This window comes from Sinocyclocheilus anshuiensis, unplaced genomic scaffold (genome assembly GCF_001515605.1).
Source record: "Sinocyclocheilus anshuiensis isolate Anshui unplaced genomic scaffold, SAMN03320099.WGS_v1.1 scaffold590, whole genome shotgun sequence".
NCBI lineage: Eukaryota > Metazoa > Chordata > Actinopteri > Cypriniformes > Cyprinidae > Sinocyclocheilus > Sinocyclocheilus anshuiensis.
The window spans coordinates 858,061-881,450 of NW_015544192.1; the positions used below are offsets into that span (position 1 = coordinate 858,061).

At 38.3% G+C, this 23,390-nt stretch overlaps 1 protein-coding gene across 3 annotated transcripts in view; it reads left to right on the forward strand.

The window, feature by feature from the left end:
* LOC107696539 (zinc finger transcription factor Trps1-like) overlaps nt 1–21,603 on the forward strand; it is a 134,250-nt gene extending 112,647 nt beyond the window's left edge. For all 3 annotated transcript variants that reach the window (XM_016496905.1, XM_016496904.1, XM_016496906.1), the window contains exons 6-7: nt 13,265–13,387; nt 20,292–21,603. In XM_016496905.1, the coding sequence (XP_016352391.1) occupies nt 13,265–13,387; nt 20,292–21,434 (1,266 nt within the window). In that variant the 3' untranslated portion in view covers nt 21,435–21,603. The remainder of the gene's footprint in view (nt 1–13,264; nt 13,388–20,291) is intronic.
* The last annotated feature ends 1,787 nt before the right edge of the window (nt 21,604–23,390 follow it).

Consider the following 23,390-nt stretch of genomic DNA (forward strand, 5'->3'; position numbering starts at 1 on the left):
CACAAACCATTCTGAGGGTTGTTACATCTGTGTAGTTACAGAAATATTACAGCTCTAGATACTATGTACCAATATGTACTTACACTGTGGTTACATACTACGTACACATCTAGTTACTATGCAAGTACACAGGTATTAGGGCCACTTAATATAAAGTGGGACCATATATGTATGTATATATATATATATATATATATATATATATATATACACAATATCAAACTATACATTTTAATTATATATGAAGTGATAGTTCACTCAAAAATGAAAATTGTAATAATTTACTCATGTCATTCCAAATCTATTTTACCCTTTCTTCTGTGGAACAGAAAAGTCAAGTCACCTTTATTTTTAAAGTGCTTTTATACAGTAGAGTTTTGCTTTAATGCAGCTTCACCGTCTTAAACAGGAAAGTAAAATAATCAATAATGCAAACTTCAAAAATGAAAACAACTTCAAAAATCTGCTACAAAACAGATGTAACAACAGTGTCATGATTTATATTTAGAAAGAAAAATCATAGAGGTTTGTTTGTTTTTTAAATGATGAGAGAATTTTCCTTTTTTAAGTGAACTATCACTTTAAGTTACTCAGATAAACACTGCGCCAGCAGCAGTGCGTCACATAGCAGCTGCACAGCTAGACTAACCCCTTATAATGAAACAATGGGTTCAACGGCAAAATCACTGTTCCCACAGGCAATATTAGACTGAGTGTTAGTGTCACTGAAAGGCACTTAATGGTTCACGCTGACTTCCTCTGACTGGAGAAGTCACATCTTATGAATCTGTGGGTGAAGGAGAGTGAAATGAGTATTTTACTCAGTAACACACTTTATGAGACCTGACAGCAGTTCACATGCTTGCTCTTTGTTTCTGTATGCCACATTCTATTAGTGAGATTTATCCAATATTTTTTACTTTTGAGAGGTCAGTAACTTGATTATTCAGTGCCAGGTTTATGACAAGGTGCAAACATCAAAGTATATTCAGTGTAATAGATATTGGATTTCATTTACTGAATAAATAAGGGTCAAGATTCTTATCTGTGCAAATATAACTTGCACACTATCGAATATTTGTGTGCTTGACTTTTAGCACTTCATTCAAATCAAAGTGTTACAAAATGCCTACACACCAGACCCCTTCATCTCCTGCCTCTGGTGCCCTCAGATGGGATTTACAGTGGCTACATTAATTAACAGTCCGCGAACCAGCACATTTAAGCATTTGGAGATGTAATTAACTATGGCTTGTATGAATGCTAGCTAGCAGCAAAGGTCAAGACAGAAAGTGTGTTACAGGCACAGAAGAAAATTGCTGAATATGTTTTTCATTGTTAAGAGGGCCAGTTGCACAAGACGAGAAAGAGGTTGGATGTACGTATCTTTTAGATATTAGAGTTAGTGTTAAAATTGGAAACAGGCTAGTCATTCAATTCACCTGAGGGCAGATGGGGACCCTGTAGTTCGACACTCTTCCAGATGGAATTGGTAATGGACCTTAGCGCTGCTCATGCCCATTAAAAACATTGTGCTATCTTGATCCTGAGGAACAGTTCAGCACGTAAGTATAAATGTTATAAATCAGATTTAGCTAGTTTCATCATATCTGTATGTTGGAGCACTGAGTTAATGGCCAGTTTCTACAGTTTGGCTGGCATTTCTTTTTTAACTGTTGGTATTCTTGGTGACTCTATACAGAAAAATAAAGTATTTCCCATTCAGAAGCCATAGATTCTGTTCCAGTAACTTTTCAGGCATATGACTGATTAAATCTTACTCGTACAGTAAAGGCATAATTGTTGAAAGGAAGGGAACAAATTACACCGTTCATGTCTTCGTGTGTCTTTTTAAATGTGGAGGCCCAGAATTGTGTCCTAAAATAGATTCTCCTCCTCCACTGCTGGCCTGTTTGGCGGACGCTGGTCTGTGTGAGCTGCCTGCTCTGATTAGCTCAGTGGTGGGGAAGGAGCCCAGTGTTGGGAAATGAGCAGAGCTCGTCAGGCCAGCGGGGTCAAGGTGAACATGGCCAAGAGGCTCTGACAGACTTCAGAAAAACTTTACTTCCTCATCCTCTACTTCCATATCGTCTTCCTTTATTTCCATATCCTCTTTTCCCCTTTTTTAGGACTGTCAAATGATTATAAATTTTAATTAATCACATAAAAGTCAATATCGAGGGGTTAGAACCAGAAAGGCGTAAGTGACATTTCGCCAACTTTACAGGAGAGCCAAAACAAAAAAAATTACCATAGTTTGATCTGACTGTGTACTGATTTCAATTGTTTATAATAAAAATGTGTGCACTAATGGATGACAGTACTTTTGCCAGTAGAAAGAGCTCATTAAGTGCTTTCATTTGATATATATATATATATCTCCATTTCACCAAAAATGTCACTTACGCCCTTCTGGTTCTCACCCTTCGATATATATATGTTGAGGTCAGGAGGTATGAATAAATGTTAATTTGGCAATGTGTGTGTGTTTAGAAATACATATAAATTGTAATCATTTATTTACTGTATATAAATAGTAATCACTCTTGATATTGATGATAAGAAATATTTCTTGAGCACCAAATCAATATACAGGAATGATTTCTGAAGAATCATGTGACACTGAAGACTGTAGTAATGACTGCTGAAAATTCAGCTTAGCCATCAAAGGAATGAATTACACTTTAAAATATGTTTAAATAGAAAAGTATTTCACAATATTGGTGTTTTTACTGTATTTTTGATCATATAAATGCATCATATAAATGGTGAGCATGAGAGACATCTTTTAAAAACATGAAAAACTTTTACTGTACCCTTACCTAATTTTACTACATTAACATATTAAATTGACAGCCCTAGTATTTTAATCTATCTTCTCATATTCTAGTCCAGAATTTTTTTTAACTATGCATGCGTGTTGTATTTTTCTCACTGCAAATGATCAGATTATGATGCTATAATGTTCTACATTGGAATAATTATTGTGGGCTGTTTTGGCCTCCTCCTATTTCTCCATGCAATCACACTTCCAGGAACTTCCCTCTCAATCAGAGCTTTATTATGACTTGATTGGGTTCATGAGGTTCTTACAGTGGAATCTCAGTCATTGCCTGCAGACTGATGGAGGTGTTGGCCCCCATCCCCCAATATGTCTTTGCATTACTCCAACCATTTAGCCCCGTATTTAATACAACAAAGTGCCATTCATTAACGCAGTGCCTGAAAACTCTCCGTAATTATCCAAATTTAGCACAATGAAATTTACTCAACTAGCTCAAAAGTCTCCCACTCTTTAGCAGCTAATTTACAGAGCTCACTTGTCCAGGGTTGCTAGGCAATTACAACCCATGAAATTGCTCAGGCGCTCTACTTGTGAAGCAGGTTCCATGAATAATACACTTTCCCAAATATTCCACAGTCTAGCTGTGCAATGAACACATCATGTTAGTTTTATCAAATCACGTAGGTAGCTAAGCTGCACTTTACCGATTCAAACGGGCAAAGAGAACTACTACTCAGTGTATTCAATGAACATTGTTCATTAATAAATGATGTCTGAAATGTTCCTCATGCCTTTTTGCTCCTTTTGGTTTTCATGTACTTGACCTTAATGCACAGCCAAACGCCGCTGTGCTGTAGTGTCAGTCAGGAGCGTTTTGTCAGAGCTCAAGTGTCAATGTATAGTGATTTGAGCTGATGGGCACTGAACTATGGAAGCTCCATGGAGGCTTCATTAGTGTTAGTTGCTGGCTGATGGTCCCTTCCTGTGTACTCTGAGTGGGTGAATGATTTCTGGGCAACATGATGGAGGATCTCAGTCTGAGCCCCTTGGAGTTTGTCACGCTACTGCTAATTTTAGTTTAGTGGGGCATTGGCTTCCCGCAGCTTTTCATTTTTTCATCCAGTTTTTTCCTGTCATTTTTGAGTTCATCTTCTATCTCCTGTAAAGTTATTTTGAGGTGGTTGTTTTGATTGTTTTGTTGCTTATATTAGTTATTTCTCATGATGACAAAGTTAGTTTAGCTGCCCCAAGAAAGAGAAGCTTCTCCTGATATCGCATGACGTCTCTTGAGATATTCCCTGATGGATGTTACAAAACATTATATTTAAGGTATAATAATGTGTAACATATATAAATATCACTGTTTAATTGGTTTGAAATGAGTAGTATTATATTTTGTTGACTTTCCCATGTAAAAGCAGCTTTGTGTTAATGCCTTTAAAAACCGATATTTGTTAATATCTTATTCAACAGCTTCTCAGTTCTGCATTATCACGTTTATTCAAAAGAATATTTCTGTTATCTCTTTAGAGTTATGAAAATAACTTTTTTTATAACTCTTGTAAGTTTTAAAAGTTGATGATTACCAAGAGATGAAATTCAGAGAAGTAAGAGAACAAATAAAAGTAGAGATTTTGAAGTAATTAAAGTACAATCAGGGAAAGGTTCATTTATAAACATTTCTTAAGTTGCCAAGCTGATTTCTTCTAATGTGTCCCATTATACATTGTTGTATGATATAATGATGCAAATCTGATGAAAGACCATTTTAAAAATAACATTGAGACCATCTGGTGAATGACAAATGTACAAATGACATGTTGCCGTTAATTGTAGTCTGATATTTTCATTAAAATAGTCAGCCAAAGAGAAAAAAAATATCTCCAAAATCATTCCAAAAGTCACTTTTATATTTAATGTAATGTCTGTCGCCTACCCTGAACCCCTGATCCAGGAGCAGCAAGCTGCCTCAACCAGATCTGACCATGTTTATCAAGGTGTCACTATTATATCAGATCCCACGCAGTGACTGCCTACACCACAAAATCTCAAACAAAATCTCTCTCTCGTTCTGCTTGCCAGACTGTTCTCTGAGGTGAAGCGTATGAGTGTTATCCTTGTGAATTTGATATTTTCTCTGAGTGCAGTAAAATATTGGGTTCTGAGTTACAGGGCAATTATTGCGATGCTCCATGTCTAACAGTGAAACTGATATGAGCTGAAAAGCTCTGGTTATATTTTCGAGTATTTTCCAGTTGGCTTAATTGCACATAAATGGAAAGCGAGAGTTTGTGTGCTTTTGCTAGGTGTGAATACCTCAGTGTGTGTGTGTGCGCATGTGGTTTACTTCTTTTCAGCTTAAGTCATTCTCAACAGTGGCGTTCTCGTAACTTGTTGTTTATTGCAAAGCCACAAACGTACAGCAGCCCACAGCTTACTTTAGCAAGCTAATGTGAAATTTACAGCAGAGAAACACTAGTTGAGTGGAAAAAAGGCTGTCATTGTTAGCGTACGGAGCAGCTCACATTCAGGTGCTGAGTGTTGTGTAGTATAGACTGTCTCTCTCCCACACATAGCAGCTTCACATGTCTCTGTGGCCTGTGTTTCCCCTCCAGGGCAAGGAGAATTGAGGTTTCTATGTCCTTCTTTCTACACAATATTACAGCACACACTATTAAAGCAAACTGTGCCAGAGTTTTGCTAGTGGCAGTTCCCACAGTCTCTATTTTACGTAGTTTGGAGAAGAATAAAAAAAAAAAGTTCCTATTATTTGCCCCCGGTCTGCAGATAATATTTGGAAAATGTTCCATGGTGAAATCTTTCTTATTTTACAAGATACCTCTCAACGCTTCCATCCATCTGCTGTTTTTGGTTTGAGACCTGGCTAAAGGCCAAACTAATTTGCAGTACAGGTCAATGACATGCATGAGTGTTCATGATAAGCAAAAGGATAAATCTTTTAAAAATATTTTTCAAATGTGCCAATGTCTTACACCGTGTCTACACCAGACGCGACAAAGCGACCGTTGCAAATCATTTGTACTTTGTGTCAGTACGTCATAAATAGAACGTGGCATCAGTTTACTGTTGGGGATTTGTTGTGACGCATCCCTCCACATCCAGTGTAGACAGCATCACTGATTATAATGTGTTATATTGTCTTTTGTCACCTCGCATCGCGCCGCTCTTGTCCGGTGTAGGCACGGTGTTAGAAATGTGTTCACATTGGTTTCATAGGGTTTTAAAAATCTTTATAACCATTTTCAAGAAATGTAATGGCTCTGAAAATATAGTGTAATCAAGTAAAACGTTTTCTTTCAAATAACAGATATAATTTTTTTTTTAAGTAATATAGTTTTTTTTTAATTACTTTATTTTATTTTTTTATTGTTATTGTTATTTTATTTTTTGAATTATTCATTTTTTTAATGTTTTGGGGAACATTACAACTTGAACTAACATTTAACCAAAAAGATCTAATTATCAGATTGTTTTCACAGACTTATTGGCCTTGACACATAGTCATGAGGGTCTTCTCTATGATATAATTTTCTGTTTGAATTTTTTTCCACATATTTCAGCAATTTGGTTACAGCATGTGACTGTTGACAAATATTAATAAGCAGTGACATTTGTACTAAGACATTTCTTAATTTTAAAATCAGCACCGTTGAATCACTTTGACATTTCTGAATTTATGCCCTCCAAAATTATCGAAATTAACATGTTCATCATCAAAAGGTGTATTCAAGTTTTTGAATGAATTCCATTTTAATGCATTTTTAGAAAGAAAGAAAGAAATATATTAGTACCACCATTTAATTCATAGTTTCAACACTATTAAAGCAAACTGTGCCAGAGTTTTGCTAGTGGCAGTTCCCACAGTCTCTATTTTACGTAGTTTGGAGAAGAATAAAAAAAAAAAGTTCCTATTATTTGCCCCCGGTCTGCAGATAATATTTGGAAAATGTTCCATGGTGAAATCTTTCTTATTTTACAAGATACCTCTCAACGCTTCCATCCATCTGCTGTTTTTGGTTTGAGACCTGGCTAAAGGCCAAACTAATTTGCAGTACAGGTCAATGACATGCATGAGTGTTCATGATAAGCAAAAGGATAAATCTTTTAAAAATATTTTTCAAATGTGCCAATGTCTTACACCGTGTCTACACCAGACGCGACAAAGCGACCGTTGCAAATCATTTGTACTTTGTGTCAGTACGTCATAAATAGAACGTGGCATCAGTTTACTGTTGGGGATTTGTTGTGACGCATCCCTCCACATCCAGTGTAGACAGCATCACTGATTATAATGTGTTATATTGTCTTTTGTCACCTCGCATCGCGCCGCTCTTGTCCGGTGTAGGCACGGTGTTAGAAATGTGTTCACATTGGTTTCATAGGGTTTTAAAAATCTTTATAACCATTTTCAAGAAATGTAATGGCTCTGAAAATATAGTGTAATCAAGTAAAACGTTTTCTTTCAAATAACAGATATAATTTTTTTTTTAAGTAATATAGTTTTTTTTTAATTACTTTATTTTATTTTTTTATTGTTATTGTTATTTTATTTTTTGAATTATTCATTTTTTTAATGTTTTGGGGAACATTACAACTTGAACTAACATTTAACCAAAAAGATCTAATTATCAGATTGTTTTCACAGACTTATTGGCCTTGACACATAGTCATGAGGGTCTTCTCTATGATATAATTTTCTGTTTGAATTTTTTTCCACATATTTCAGCAATTTGGTTACAGCATGTGACTGTTGACAAATATTAATAAGCAGTGACATTTGTACTAAGACATTTCTTAATTTTAAAATCAGCACCGTTGAATCACTTTGACATTTCTGAATTTATGCCCTCCAAAATTATCGAAATTAACATGTTCATCATCAAAAGGTGTATTCAAGTTTTTGAATGAATTCCATTTTAATGCATTTTTAGAAAGAAAGAAAGAAATATATTAGTACCACCATTTAATTCATAGTTTCATCAGAGAACAAGAAGTAGGTCATTGATTTTTTTATGATGAACATTGATATTAAAATACTGATTTGAGGCCAGAATTTATTGTTTTTATCTCAGTAGATGATGTTGATGTGTAGATCCAAGAAAATGCTTCTAGATCAGGAGGCACCCTTTCTGTGACTGCCAGTAACCCCATTGGCCTCTGCGACACACAAGCAGGTGTGCCGGTGAAGTCATGCTAGAACTTTTTGCTCTTTTTCCTGCCTGTCATTGTCAGTCACTTTAACTATTGTTTCGGGTCAGCTGGCCCCATGTTATGACATCCAGGACAAGTCGACACAAACATCATTGAAGAGGACCTTATGGAGGTAACAGATGACACATTTAGAGGCCAGCTGTGGTGTATCCGGATTTCCTCTCCTGTCACCGAGACAGGATGTGTCCTCGGAACTGTTTCTCTGAAGAGGATACCACATATCTAAGGAAGACCTAGATAAGGGATACGGGTGTAGCGATAGTGTCAAAAGGCCTAATGCCTTTGTAGCGGTAAGGGGAGCCCGGAGCATTGTTCGGCCTCTGGAATAGATTATTCCAAAATACATAAAGCCACCTACTATTTGCACAAGAAGGAGGGAGACCTTTGATTTTTGCAGTACAATAGTCTACTCTCATGACTACAACCATAAGCCCTCTTGAGTGCAAATGGATATCTGTGCTTCACACTTCCAGATAGAGACCCGTCTGTCTTTGATCATGTCCTCCGATTCAATCTGATTTAGAGAGAAAGCCAAGGCTCAGATAGTCTCGTGTGTCAGTGGGGTACACCACGGTGCGGTGCGATCCAGGGCAGGACAAAGGGGGTGGATGGAAATTTGGATGGAGATAACAGAAGGGCTGTCTTTGAATGGAAAGCTGAAGCCCATCTCCTCAGAGAGTTTTGGTGGCTTGAATTTGGGCCGAGGGAACTGGTTAGCTTGTGACATGTTGACGTTTTCCTCCATTTCTGTCTTTCATTTCCTGTAAATGCATTCCCATGATGCCATCGTTATCTTTATGGTAAATGTACAGTTGCAACTTGCATATTTAACATGGGATATTGGGTCTAGTTGGCAGTGGCAGTGGTTTCCTCAACCTGTTCGACTTCAAGGCCCCCCTTTGTCCACAAAATATACAAAGGCCTGAAAATGTGACGACTAACCTGTGCTCTCCGATATGTAAAGTTCTTAAATAACCTTCTGATTCACTACAAATGATTTGAGACCGTCCTTACTGCTTTTTAAAGACGACTTCTCCTGACATGAAGCGTTTCGAGAGCAACGTGAAGAAATGTGAATGTGATGTGGGAATATTACCCTGAACTGTGGCCTCCCAGGTTCTAGGAGAATTGACGCTTTCACAGAATATATTAAACCTTATTTATCAAACTGAATTATATAATTACGACTCCATTTCACCAAGAGCCTTTGGATTTGCTTAAACCCAGTATAGCATCCACCTAAGATAGGACTTGATGGTTCGATATGTCTGCAATTGTATCCAGATGTTTGCTGACGGCTTTCGGTGGTACTGCCTGAGCCTTGAAATGTTGATGCAGGATTCCTGAAATTGAAATTGTCAGTAGGGGTTCACCTAATTTCCCCGCAGCTGATTAAATAATTGTTTATTTAATGTAAGAGGCCCCGCGGATTGCCTAAGTGAATTACATGTAATTTCATTTCACCGGCTTTGTGTGCAAATCACCCCCTTTAAACCAAAGAATCCTTTCTCTTACATCCACATGGCATGCCAAATGCGTTATTAGCCCTTATTTTCACATATTACATCTGTGATGGGTGTCAGTCTCCAAGCATCCCCTGCTTCCCCTCATCATTTTAACTGCCTCTACTTTTAGGCACGATTTTGCTGTCCACCTCACCAAAACTGACTATAGGATTGACGTTGCAGAGGCCTGGAAATCTCTCTGGTGCTGAAAGCTATTATTTTCAGCTCTAAAACAGACATTTTTCATAGATGGCGCATTGTTGAGCACCAAAAGTTGACAATGGATGTGAAACCGGTTGCAAAACCTCGGGAGCAGCTGATTAGCGTAATAGGTTTAAGACAGAAAGGTGTGATGTTTCTTCCCCGCCTCTTTCACCTGAGACTAGAAGCTTTTAATGGAGAGCTTTATGGGATTGTGGGAACATGCTCGTTAAATAAATAGATGTAATTAGGTCCTGCCTCTAATTACTTCAGATTCCTTTCACCAGGACCGAATTAGTCTGACTCCCTAGAGCGCCTAGTGTTAGGCATGCATAATCAATCACGTACAAACAGAATGCACAGGCTACACCCACAGAAAGTACCAGAATGCAGCAGGGTCATTCATCACAGTCCGCAATGCAAATAAGAACAGCCATTTTGTTGTTTACTGCGAGTACCTCTAACCCCGCGATACCTGTACGCATACCTTTGTTGTAGCCCTCGCTGTATGGAAATAAATGATCCCAAAAAATACATAATCCAGCCTATTATTACACCTCATCCCGAGTGTGGATGAAAGGAAAGCACAAAAGTTTGTTTTGATTACGATTAGTGGTGTTTTAACCAGTGACAGTGCTGTGTGATAATGCATGGCACCTAGCGAAGGCCGTGACGGATACCAGATAGTGGGAGCAGCGCTGAGAGCAGATACAGTGATAAACTGGAGCAGGCCAGGAAACAGACAGGGCCTGGGCTCTCTGCGGCCCCTCTAGCCTGTGGAAAAAAAACAATGCATCACCTCACAGCATGGCCAGACGTGGCAGGCGAGAAAAATCGCCCCACACTTTGGGAAAACAAAGACAATCAGGGCTTTCTCTCATTCGCCTCCCCTCCTTTTCCTTTGGTGAGCAGCTGCAGCAAGCCAGTCAAATGTGCAGGGTTTTTTTTTTCTCTCGCCAACTTGTCCTTTTTTTTTTTTTTTTTTTGATTTAATAGATAATTTTTTTTTTTTTTTTTTAGATGTAATGGATAGAGAAAGAGATAAAAAAAATAAAAAAAAAACAGAACCTGGCAAAGCAAAGTACGCATTCATTTTTACAGATGGCAGACTGGTCCAGTTGATAATTGAAAAGGAAGTCTGGGATTTTGCACCATTCAACAGGAGAAGGCTATTTCTGGGGTTTCCTGTGTAATTGACCCAAGACCCGCTCCTAAACACGTTCACATCTCAATTTGACACTCCCACTTTTATTTTATCCCGCTCTTCTACTTAAAATGTAATGAACTGTCTCTATAGCTTGCTTATTTTGTGTATTTTTCCTTTAGATACTTGTTGTCGACTAACTTTGGATTGTTTTGGAAATAAGTATATTTCTTTATTTTTTATTTACATTATTTATTTTCCCTGTTGATGAAAATAGAGTCTTCAGGATTATGTCTTTTAAGAGTCTAATTAATTCTAACACTGAAAACTTAATCAGCCTTTCATTCTGATTTAGTTTTGGCTCTGAGAGTGAGAGCTTTTGATTTATATTGTTTTAAATCCAAAGCTTTTGGCTCACTGTATACATAGCCATATAAGCTTTCTGGATGGCTAAACAGGAGGCCCAGCACAAATGAATGATTTGACCAACAAGATAAATTATCAGTTGTGTTCACACTGTGTAGGTTGTATGTATATTAACTCTATGTGGCTGTTGTATAATGAAGGACTGCAGGCCAACGGAGGGAACACGTGTGAGTGATTTGGCTCTGGAACTCAGAAGGCCAGGGAGAGAAATCCACAAAGCTGATGACGGACACTTTGTTTGGCTTGTAACGCTAGAACAGGATAGGGAAGAATAAATCAATCAATCATGTCTAAACTGTCAGAACTAGCATGTGGCCCTCTAAAAATCCCACTGAGATCAGAAAATATATACATTTTTGCTTAAAGGTTGTAAGAAAGCACTGATTCTGACGTAAATGAGCCATAATTCGATTTTGAGATAATCTTCCAGCAAGGTATTGTAGGTTTGTGTTTTATTATATGCCAGATATCTTGCAGTCTTAAAGGGACAGTCCAATACTTTTAAGTCATACAGGTTTGGAATTACAAATTTAAATATTTCATTGAAATAACAATAGAATATTTAAATGCATTACCTTATCTAAAACCATCAACATACCATAATACTGCTTCAGTATTTTTTGCAAAATCAAGACTTTGATTTGGATAAGTTTAATGCTTAATATAAGGACAGAGTCATTGTTGCTGCAAGGCATTACAAACATGTTTATGTACCTACAATGAGTGTACCTACCTTTTTATGTGCACCATAAGGACGAGAGATCCCTCCCTCTCAGCCTGAAATGCTGCGTGCATCAGAATTATGCTCTGCGGTTGCAAAGGGCAATTGTCAGTATGACTTTGCATTTGCTGATAGCTCATGGAAAACATTGCTCCATCTCATTAAGTTATTGCCATCATTTTTATTCTTTATGGTTGTGCGGGCTACCGTCCCTCATTCTCTTTTCACATTCATTTCCTATCTATGATTAATGGGAGATGTCGAACCGTAGAGTGAGCAAGCATCAGCGAAGGTGAGATCATAATTAGTTTAGCTGATGCAGGGCCCTCCAATGGCGCATCTGGATGGAAAAATTACCCTATATAAAAGCTGGCGGCGCCCCAAAACTTTTTACCGATATGTTGTGAAACACCCAATGAATCAAGTGCCCTTTTCCCTGCCAAAAAAAGCTCTAGCGACTTGAAGCCAAAATTATGTCTGTAGAAAGCTTTCCATTCTAAATGTATTAGAGCACAATTAGGAGCATTGTACTTTTCTGGCAGGAGAAATGTGCTCCCTGCACAAGCCATCTGAAGTTAGGCTAAATAAATCGTACACATTCTATAAGGCTAAATGAGTTTTGCTGGGACCATAATCGAGATAATTCCTTTGATTTGCCCCGGTTGACTCTCGGGATTCACTTGTAGTTCTGTCCGTTCCCGGTGGATGATTCATGTGGCTATATCTCTCCTTTTTTAACTACTTGAGTTTATTTTTTCCCCTTCTCTCACAGTAGAGTACAATATTTCAAGCTACTAGATATTTTGAGTACCAGCCATATATTTAAAGGTTCCTGTCATGCATGTGTTCGAGACATTTATTGAAAGATCAAAATATTTATGTCAGGCCGATGCGGGTGACCCAGTTTGAAGTGGGTGGTATTGTTGCTGTCACATTGGTATCTTACAAAGCCTATACATCACAGGAAGGTTAATTAGTGTTAGAATCAGCTTGGTTCTATTAATTGTGCCTCATCCTGGCTTTCTGATTGGACACATTTTGTCCCTCTCCATCAGAGCTGCCATATCCAACAACACCCTGCTGAGTCTTGGAACTTTTTTTCTCCTTTTCCTCCCTCTGCCTCTCTTTCTTGCTTTCTCTTTTACATTCACCTCCCCTCTCCATGCTGAGCATGAATCTCCATCACTCTTTTTCTTCACAGCCTGCTTTTTTTACTCATTTTGGTTCTCTTTCTTTTTTTATGATTTCAGAGACGGCGGGGCTCGGGGGTCTTCTGCGCCAACTGTCTGACCACCAAGACCTCGCTGTGGAGGAAGAATGCCAACGGCGGCTACGTGTGCAATGCGTGTGGCCTCTATCAGAAGCTGCACTCGGTAAGGGGGGAAGCTAAGAAAACATCAGTGCAAGGGACGGCGAGAACGCCTCGCCAGCCCACCCACAAATCGCAGAAACAGAGTTCAAAATGAACGGAGAGGTGACAGCGTAGCAGCTCTGGTTTGATCGCTTCATTTCTGTCAGGCGAGGACCCTGGGGGAAGAGCCCTTTTGGCCTTCCTCAGCCCTGCAGCCAGCTAATGGCCCTATGGAAGTAATTTTGCACCAGCTGGGAGTCCCACTTCCCACAGTCCTAACAAACACCTGACCTTAAAACCCGAGATACAATGCCTACTGGCACAACCTTAAAACCCAGTCAAGTGGAGTCTTTCTTTAACATTTATTCACCTTCATGTTGTTCCAAACACAAATTTCTTCTTGTTTTTAACCTTTATTTAACCAGGCAAGTCACTTAAGAATACATTCTTATTTACATCAACAGCCTGGCGTGGAACACAAAAAGAGACGTTTAGTAGTATGTCTGTAGTAGTATGTCTAAGCTGCTTTTTTCCATATGATAAAGTTAATGGCAACTACAGGTGTTTAGTGCCAATCCACTTTCATGGTAAGCAAAAAAAACAGCTTGAAAATGGCTAAATATCTCTTTTTGTGTTCCAAAGCCTTTAAGTCTATGAAAGTCAAAGTTTGGAAGGGTGAAAAAATTATGACAGAATTATTTTTTATTTTTTTTGTTAAACTATTCCTTTTAAGCTTTTTTAAAATCTCCTTTACGCTAGAGTGTAACATTCTGGTTCTTAAAGTAAAAATCCAATTCATTTTCTCCATAGGGGTATTGATTTTTAATGATAACTTGTAAACCTTTAAAGACAGAACTTTAAGCTCCGAAGTTTTTAATTAATGGTATATGGTTTTGCTGAAGCCATCAGCCTGCATTATTTTATCTTATTTTTTTAAATAATCATTCAGTTTTACAGCAGATTACAGCAGAAAACTGCTTTATCCATGATTCTGCAAAAAAATCTCCATCAAAGAATTGTGATAAGCAAATCGCTCTAAAAGAAAAATCACTCTCATGAAGCACTGTGAATTATGTGAAGAGTCTCCTCCTATGCCCTCAAACTGTAATATTTGTATACGTGTGTGTGTGTGTGTGTGTGTGTGTATATTCCAGTAAACATAAAATATTGTTTGTATATACACAATTGACATCATTAAATCTATAGTTTTTTTTAAATATATATATATATTTTTATTTTTATTTCTCCGTTGATTTTAGTTTGTCTTTCACAGTGCTTCATTGGATTGTAGTTCTTTCTTTCATTAAAGCTGTTCCAAGTACACAGTGTGTACTTTTGTCTTTTTGTCTGATTTTTTTTTTCCTTCAAATCAAAGTTTGTAATGTTGTCATTCACCTCATAGCTGGTTGGTTTGATTCATAGCCTATAAGTCTTTAACAAAGACATGAATAGCAAAAATACTTCCGGAACCAGGGCAACTGAAAAAGTGAGTATGCACTGTTGCGCTTAATTATAGTCATACACACCCTTTCTGTTTATCCGAATATTATCAACAATAAAAAAAAAACATTTTATATATGATGACATTTATGAATGCATAAAGCTGTGACTATTGTATTCATTCTTTGGGTTAGTCTGTGTGAACTGTGCACAAAGAAAAGAAACTGCTCGTTTCTGGACTCGGTCACTAAATTAATTAATTTGATTGCTTTATCGCCTCAGTTCTCTGCTCTCCGAATTTAATTTTGATCTGAATTAGATTTTTCTTTCACATCTGTAGCCGTACCTAAAGCTTAGTGTGCAGACTTGAAAGTGTTCTAGTTTTCTTATATTTCCTTTGAAATGGTGTCTGGATAAACATGATGGGTAAACAGACTCGACAACATGTGAGTAATTAAGCCAGAGAAACAGAAAAAGCATTGTGCTCGGGCCTGTTGCTGGACTTAACGTTGCTTTTGCATTCTAATCTTTGGAGCTCCTTGAGAATTGGGTCAAGTCTGTGAGTGTTACGGTTTCTTCCTGTCTTGATATGCAATGTTGGAAGCACTCTTTTGCCTCGGTGGCCTCGGGCTATCGGGACCAGTGCTTGGGTGGCACAGGTTCGGAAACAGGGGGCCGACTGAATCAGTGTGGTCGGCTGGGGTAAGGCATTTATGCACCACAGTGCCCGGACTACAAGAGGCTCTTTCAGGGGCCATGCCACCTGGTGGCTTGAGTCATGCTAACTTGACCCAGCACAGGCACTCACATCTGCCCGTCTGTCCGCACCGCCTCATCAGAGAGCCTGCAATCAATGGGCGCTTCACAGCTGAGCCTGTGAAATACTGTACGCTCTATTTACTGCCCCACATTAAACACTGTCTGGAGTAAATAAGTTTCCTCATGCTGGAAGTTTTTCTAACTTTAACATTTATGTTGGAGTTCCGTCATGCATTGGTGCAGAAGCTGTACTGATGCTCGGATCAGTCTTTGCTCTGGGTTCCTAGGATAGAAAAAGTGGGGTGGCTGTGACTTTAAGGGAATTGGGAACAATTCTTGACAGTTTTACAACTGAGATCACACTGATATTAAAAGCAGAGAGAAGATGAATTTGATGAGAGTGGAACACAATGGCTTCAGTTATTCTTCAGGCCTAATCAGACTCACAGGCGATAACTGGTTACACGTGAAAAATTGTGACATAAAATGTAATTTATTCCTGTGATGGCAAAGCTGAATTTTCGGCAGTCATTACTCCAGTCTTCATTGTTTCATGATTCTTCAGAAATCTTTTTTTTCCCCAGAATGTATTAATTCATTCATTCATTCATTCATTCATTCATTCATTCTAATATGCTGATTTGCTCAAGAAACATTTGTTATTATCAATGTTGATATCAGTTGTGCTACTTGATATTAGTTTGGAAAGCGTAATACATTTTTTCAGGATACTTTGATGAATAGACTTTTCAAAAGAACAGCATTTATTTTAAATAGAAATCTTTTGTGAAAATGGAAAAGTCTTTTGATCAATATAATGCATCCTTGCTGAATAAAAGTATTAGTTTCTTTCAACAAAAAATCTTAGCCCAAATTTTTAAACGGTAGTGTACAAAAATAAAATAATAATAACAATAATAGAAATAAAAAGTTCTGCAATTTATTAAGTAATTGTATTGCATAACATGTTTACATATATTGCAGCTTCGCTGTTTGTTGTTTCTCCAAAACCTGTATCTTGTATTTAGTTTTACTATGACTTGTGTGCCAGTGGTAAAGTGGCACTGTCATTATTATTGAAAGAATGTTATAGACATTTCAGAACCTTTAATGACCGAAATGTATGAAAATCATTGGTTCTGATATTTTTGATGTAATCTGTTATGACCTTAAACCTATTAATGAGAACTGCTACCTTTACTCTTCTTGAGCTTATTTATTTACATTTGTGCAATGACTGCATACAGTGCTGGTGAAAATGTGTATTTCCCTCAGATTGTATACAAAACTAGCAATAGCATAGATCTGTATTTTATTAGTTCTAGCTCAGTGCTCATCTTTGATGATACTTACAGCTGTGTGGTGCGATGATTTAAAGCCTGTGCTTTCTAGCGGTGGACTGAATGACATTTTTTTTTTTTTGCTCTTCTCTGTGTTCTTTTACTGTAAAGTAGCTTCTGCAATGGACCATCAGGTTGTGTACACGTCACACTCCACTAGAAGCTAATAAACAAGATGTGGAGACGTCTCTCCGAAGCCCTCGGGATCCTTCGAAATGCTGTCGATTAGCTACAGGCTTTGTTTGCCTGATGTTTGTGTTTTTGGTTTCTGCTATAAGATGCTGAGTCATTTTCGGCAGTTTGATTTTTGAAGCAGAGTAAAGGCGGTGGGGCTGTTTAGTAGAAGATATCTCATAGTCTTTCAGGTTCTTGGTTTGATAAATAATCGAGTGACTGTTTCACTGATGGCCCGCTAACGCAAGCCAGCGGAGACTGTGTCCTTCATGTCAACCTGGCAGTCAGTTTCCAGTAGTACTTTTATATTTTTGAATAAAAACTTTTATATGCTGTACAGAAATCATTTAATAATAGCACCTCATAAAACCACACTATAGAGAGCCCTAAATGGAAGTCTGGGCTCCTCGTGCCAGAACACATTGCAATAATAAATGTCTCTCAGATTTTATCTTCTAATAATAGGACCCGACATGCGCCGTAGCCATGCGTCAATGCCCGACATAAAACTTGCGGCTGCCTCCGTTTTTCAGATTCATCATCATGGAACTTTTTATGTGGGACGCAGAAAGAATATGTCGTCCGTTCTCCAAGAAGTTCTCGCAGCTTCTGAACTCTGACCACTCATTGGAGCAAGAAAGCACTAAAGGTAGAAAGAAATATCTGGAATAGCAACAAGGTTCTACACAACGTTGTTCACAGACAGCACAGTCAAGACAGGCCTTCTAGGCTCCTTTAAGCATTTAATAAATTTAATTTAAACAAAAAAAAAAAGAAAATCTTACCTTACCTGTAAGTCTTTCGCTTAGGTACTTAAACTGTCAAAACTAGATAAGATTAAATAAATAGAGAGATACCCAAGGTTGCTGAGTAGATTTACAGTACATTACAAAAGAGACTTATAGAACTAGTTTTCTTTTTGTGCTGGATGCATTTATCATATAATTTAATTTTTGTATTTCACCTTTTATTTTATTTTTTCCTCCCTTTTTTGTCATATACATTCCAGTTTAATACACATTTATTATATTTTTCTTGCTTTCTTTATTTTTTGAAGTCTGCCAGAATTAACTCCATATTCTGGTTTTCTTCATACTATAAAATACTTACATTTGATTATTAAATGTGCAGGGACCACCAAACTAAATCCCCCTCCTGTCAGTTATTCATTTTGTAGTGGCAAGTACTGTAGATATAATCAAAGGCTTTAAGACTTGAATGTCTCTTTTCTGGTTTGATATTTGAAACATAAAAGTCAAAAACTCATAGCCAACTGATAAATCAAGTTATGTTCATTTTTAAAATAATACTAATCATTAGAAAATTAGACTGAAGAGATACACACACACAAAAAAGGGAAAGAATGCCCTCTTTCTGTAGTGTGCAGTGAGGGCCTGACATGGTCCAGCAGTAGAGGGCACTCTTTCTATTTGTCTGGCTTTCATTCCCATCCTCTCTTCAGACAGACAACAGGCCTGACATGTTCCAAAGAGTGATCTCTTGCATTTTAACACCATCCATCACAGGGCATTAACAGAACTGAAACAATACAGTAAGATTTGTTTTAGATTTAACTCCAGTCCCCAGTGGGCAAACATTATTGAAATTATGCATCTCCTGTTTCTTGCCCTATATGGTTCGGAGCCAAAGGCTAGGTTGAGGTGGCTTTGTTGGAGCTACATTTTTGCATAAATTATTTTTCCAGCTTTTAAGGGAAAAATGGGTACCAGAGAAATGATATTTTCCTTCTGTCATACTGGAATACTCAGGCTTCCCAAGCCTCCCCATCTTTGAGTGAGTTTGCTTTCCTTAGCCTAGAAACATGACGGTGGATCTGGGTGCTACAAAGGCAAGTGGCTACCATACATTATTGATTCCCCCGATGTGCCTCTACCTCAAAGTCAACAAGTAGTCGAAAGGTGGTAGAGGGGAGCGACATAGTTCTTCTGCCAATTATCTCTGGCTCTGGGTGAGTTGTGGGTGATCTCTGCATCAAGCGAGGACTTGGAAGAATGTGTCTGGCAGTGCAGCAGAAGAGTTGCGTCACCTTACTGAAGTTTTCCCCCTGAGCCACTGCCTACCCGGATGGAATCTGAGCTCAGAAAAATAGATTACAGACAAGTGCTCCATTCTTTCCCTGCTGTTGCAGGTCTGCCAAAGGAAGGAAATATGCATATCTCACATCTCTCCAACCACAGTAGTTTCCATTTTAGCATAGACGTAAAGGATGAGAAATGAGAAGGAACATACTGTTACTTTGGGCTTTTTCTTGTAAAGTAGCACAATTGATAACAGTTTCACCCATTGATTTCTGTCTCTTTCCGGTAGTCAAACTGAAAGTCACTTCTATAATTCACTCATTTATATTTGTGAACTCACTGTACTGCCTTGATTTTTGAGCTAGGCTTATGTAGTCCAGTGAAAATAAAGCAGTAATTAATAGCCATTTGATGGCAGATTATTATGCTAACCAGCCTAATTACAGGAGTGTGTCCTCTGAATCCCAGAAGGGATTAATCACTCCACTGAAATCACAATATTAGATCAGAGACCTTTTTATGTGGCAGTAAATAGAAACTCTGGTTGCAGCTTTGTGTTTTTTTTGTTTTGTTTTGTTTTTTAAATCCTTAGAAATGCATTGTTGTTTTCACATGGTTTTGATGGCTGTGGTTTAAGTATTAAGTAAATTATGATTATTAAAAAAATACTTACTCTTCAAATATATGTGAGTATATACGTCCTAATTATTCTCAAAAAAAATATATTGAGGTAAAAAAAAAAATTTTTTTACAGTGAATTATTAATTCCTATAAAATACGTTTTTATTAGTTTTTTGTCTTCATGATATCAGGACCTTTTAATTGAAATTATTAAGTAGAATTATTAGATGAAAAACTTAAAATGCATAAATGAAAATTAGAAATGTTGCCTTAGCAAATAACTGAAATAAAATGTAATAACATTACACATAAAAAGTTTGTTGTACTAAAATGACTAAAACTTTATTGCAGTTTAAGCTAGATAGAAAAATTAGAAAAACAACAACAACAACAAAAAACACTCAGAACTCTAAAACATTATCATTATAGTAGTCATTGTATGAATGAACTGAATTTAATGTGTTTATTTTAATAAATTTATAGTTAAGAAAAATAAGCATCATGTCATTGACCCCCATTTCAAAATTGAATAATTTGCATGTCTCTTTTTCAGACCCCTAGACCGCTGAACATTATCAAGCAAAACAACGGTGAGCAGATCATCCGTCGACGGACACGCAAGCGCCTGAATCCTGACCCCGTACAGTCTGAGCAGGTGGGGTCCAAGCAGCAGCGTGTCAACAGCGAGGAGCGTCTCAACGGCAGCCCCTTAGAGAGGAGGTCTGAGGAAGCAGGATCTGATGGGTCTTTATCACGTGCCGAGGCCCAAGCCCAGTTGGGTAAATACGAGGCTTATGGTCCCTCAGGACCCAAAAGTCACCCTAGTCCCCGCTCCACCCACGCGTTCCTCGTCAACCAGACGCTGGAGATCCACAAGCGTATGCCACCCCTGCATATGCACAAGAGCCCTACAGACGGTGGGACCGAGGGCAACGGGCTCAGCGCAGGACCCCAGGGCGGTGACGGCAAAGGTGGCTCAGAACGGGGCAGCCCTATTGAGAAGTACATGCGTCCATCGAAGCAGGCCAGCTACTCTCCTCCTGGAAGCCCTATCGAGAAGTACCAGTATCCGTTCTTCAGCCTACCCTTCCTCCACAACGACCTGCAAAATGAAGGTGACTGGTTGCGCTTCTGGACTAAGTACAAGATGTCTGTGCCGGGCAACCCGGGCCACTACCTGAGCCCCGTGGCTGGCCTTCCCAGTCCGTGCCAAAGCTTTGTGCCTTACCCTTCCTTCGGCTTACCGCCTCATTTCCCCCCACCAACCCCTTCTGGACCCGAAAGCGACACGCCTCTTGATCTGGCCATGAAACATTCCAAACCCAGTGCTACGCCCAACGGGACCCTCGTCACCAAGGAGAAACTGGCGTCACCTGCTTCTGAAAGGGAGCGGGAGACAGAACGCTCAGAAGAACCCGAAGACGAGTGCCCTTCTTCTTCTTCACAAGTCCCAAAACCAGAGAAGGTTGATCAGGCCACGCAAGATGAAATCTCGAGCAAATGCGCCCACTGTGGCATTGTCTTCCTGGACGAGGTCCTGTACGCCCTGCACATGAGTTGCCATGGTGACGGCGGGCCCTTCCAGTGCAGTATCTGCCTGCACGCTTGTGCCGATAAGTACGATTTCACAACACACATCCAGCGAGGCCTCCACCGGGCCGCCCCCGAGGCGAACGCCAACCCCTCTAACCAATGAGCTTTACAAACCTGCAGTCCGAACACAACTAGAGCAGTGAGGAAAGCGAGGGATTGTACAAATGAATGCATTGAACTTTTTGTTTGAAATGTGCTAAGACAGATCATGGTGCCTAAGCAGCCAATGCAAGAAACTTCAGTCAGCATAGCATTTCTGTGGGAGCTCACACAAACACACTTTTAACGAACAAAGACTGCTTTTTTTTTGAAGACATCGGTACATGTAGATACTCAATCTAGAAATATTTTCGTTAGTCCAGATTTATAATTTTTGACAAGGCAGTTCAGCAAGCAAGGTACATCTACTCCAATGTAATGCTTCGTTTCTCGTCATCATGTGTATTCACAGATTTATGGAAAGTTCTCTTACCTGGTTCTGATAAATATGAGGATGTGTTTCTGCATGTGTGGCTCAGTGTAGAAAAATGTGTCAGTCATCTGTCACTATGGTAACAGCATAAATGACTGCCGTCTTCAAACATCCAGCATCCTCAGGGAATGTGTATGGCTGAATAGACAACATTAGATTATAGTCTGACCGTCTCGAGTTAACAGCATACTAAATGTCTTATAGTTTTCTGTTTGATGTTTTCTTTTTTTTTTTTTTTTTTTTAAGTTATAGGGTTAGGTAACTCAAGTCACAGAATTCCATCAAAACTTTCAAGCTGCTGCCTTAGTTGCTGAGATGCAATTCTCTACTAAATTTGGGAAGGAATAAAAAAAGATATATTTTTTTCTAGGTTGTTAATAGTAAAATCATATTATCAGTGCCTGATATATTGTACAAAGATTTTCTACATGAGATGTTGATATGCAACATTGAACTTGCATCTGAATAAGGGCCTTGAATTTGGCCCTGACAAACGTTTACATTTGCAAATGTAGCAAACGACGTAATGAAGCAACACCTGAACTTTTTTTTTCCACGAAAACAGTAAGACAATTCAATTTCCTTTCCTCCAAAGGTGGAATATTAAACAAAAGTGCTATGTTTTTTTTTTTTTTATCTCTTGGCCACAAAAGGGCACTATTCATTCCAAGCATTGTCATTTTCTGTTGCCTCTCCTTACCATGTACTTGTGCTTTGTAGTTGATGAAGAAGCTTGTATTGGACTGAAGTCTTCCTGTATTTTTCTCCTGCTCTTTTGATACCGAACATTCAAGGGAAACTGATGAGTCTGTGCTACATTTGGTCATTTTATGGGAGCCAGTGCTCTATAATATAAAAATAATAACTTTCTGCCAGTCTAAATTCATTCCACCTCTAATTCTAAAGAGCAGTTGAAAACACCTTTGACTTTTGTTTTTTTTTAACAATTTTATTCAGTGTACTGTTGATGAAATTTAATAACTGCAGGTGTTTCTGGTGCCTTTCGATGGCAGTTGTCTCAAAGAGGCATAACATTGTTATTTATATTGTTGTTTCACCCAGCTGTACTTTGGTTCCCATGCTCCTTTTGCAATTTTTATCATGAGGAGTGGACAACTGTCTACCTGAGCGACTGAAAACATGTTTTTAAGTAATAATGAGCTCAGAAATTATCCAGACATACTTCGTCAAGTCAAGCGCTTGATATATTTTAAAGCTGTTCATGCATCTTCAGTTTTCCATTTTATTTGAATAGGAGGGAAAAAAATTAAACCTCCCAGATTTTGTTTTTGTTTGCTAGCAACTTTGAGATGTCTGTTTTGTTGTTGTTGTAGTGCTCCCATGTGTGCTTCTCCACACTTGCTCCTTTTCATGGTCACAGGTTCAGTGAGTTGGGTCTAGTCTGACTTCATACAGACATTATTTATATGAACTGGGGAAAAGGGGGAGAGATTGAGGCTCAAAATGTCTAATTTGCTCTCTCTCTCTGTTTCTAAGAAACTAGCCTTACAACGCTGCTTAACTGCAAATGCCTCTTAAAAATAAGTGAAATCATTATAGACTGACGCTTTTCAACAAACCATTTAT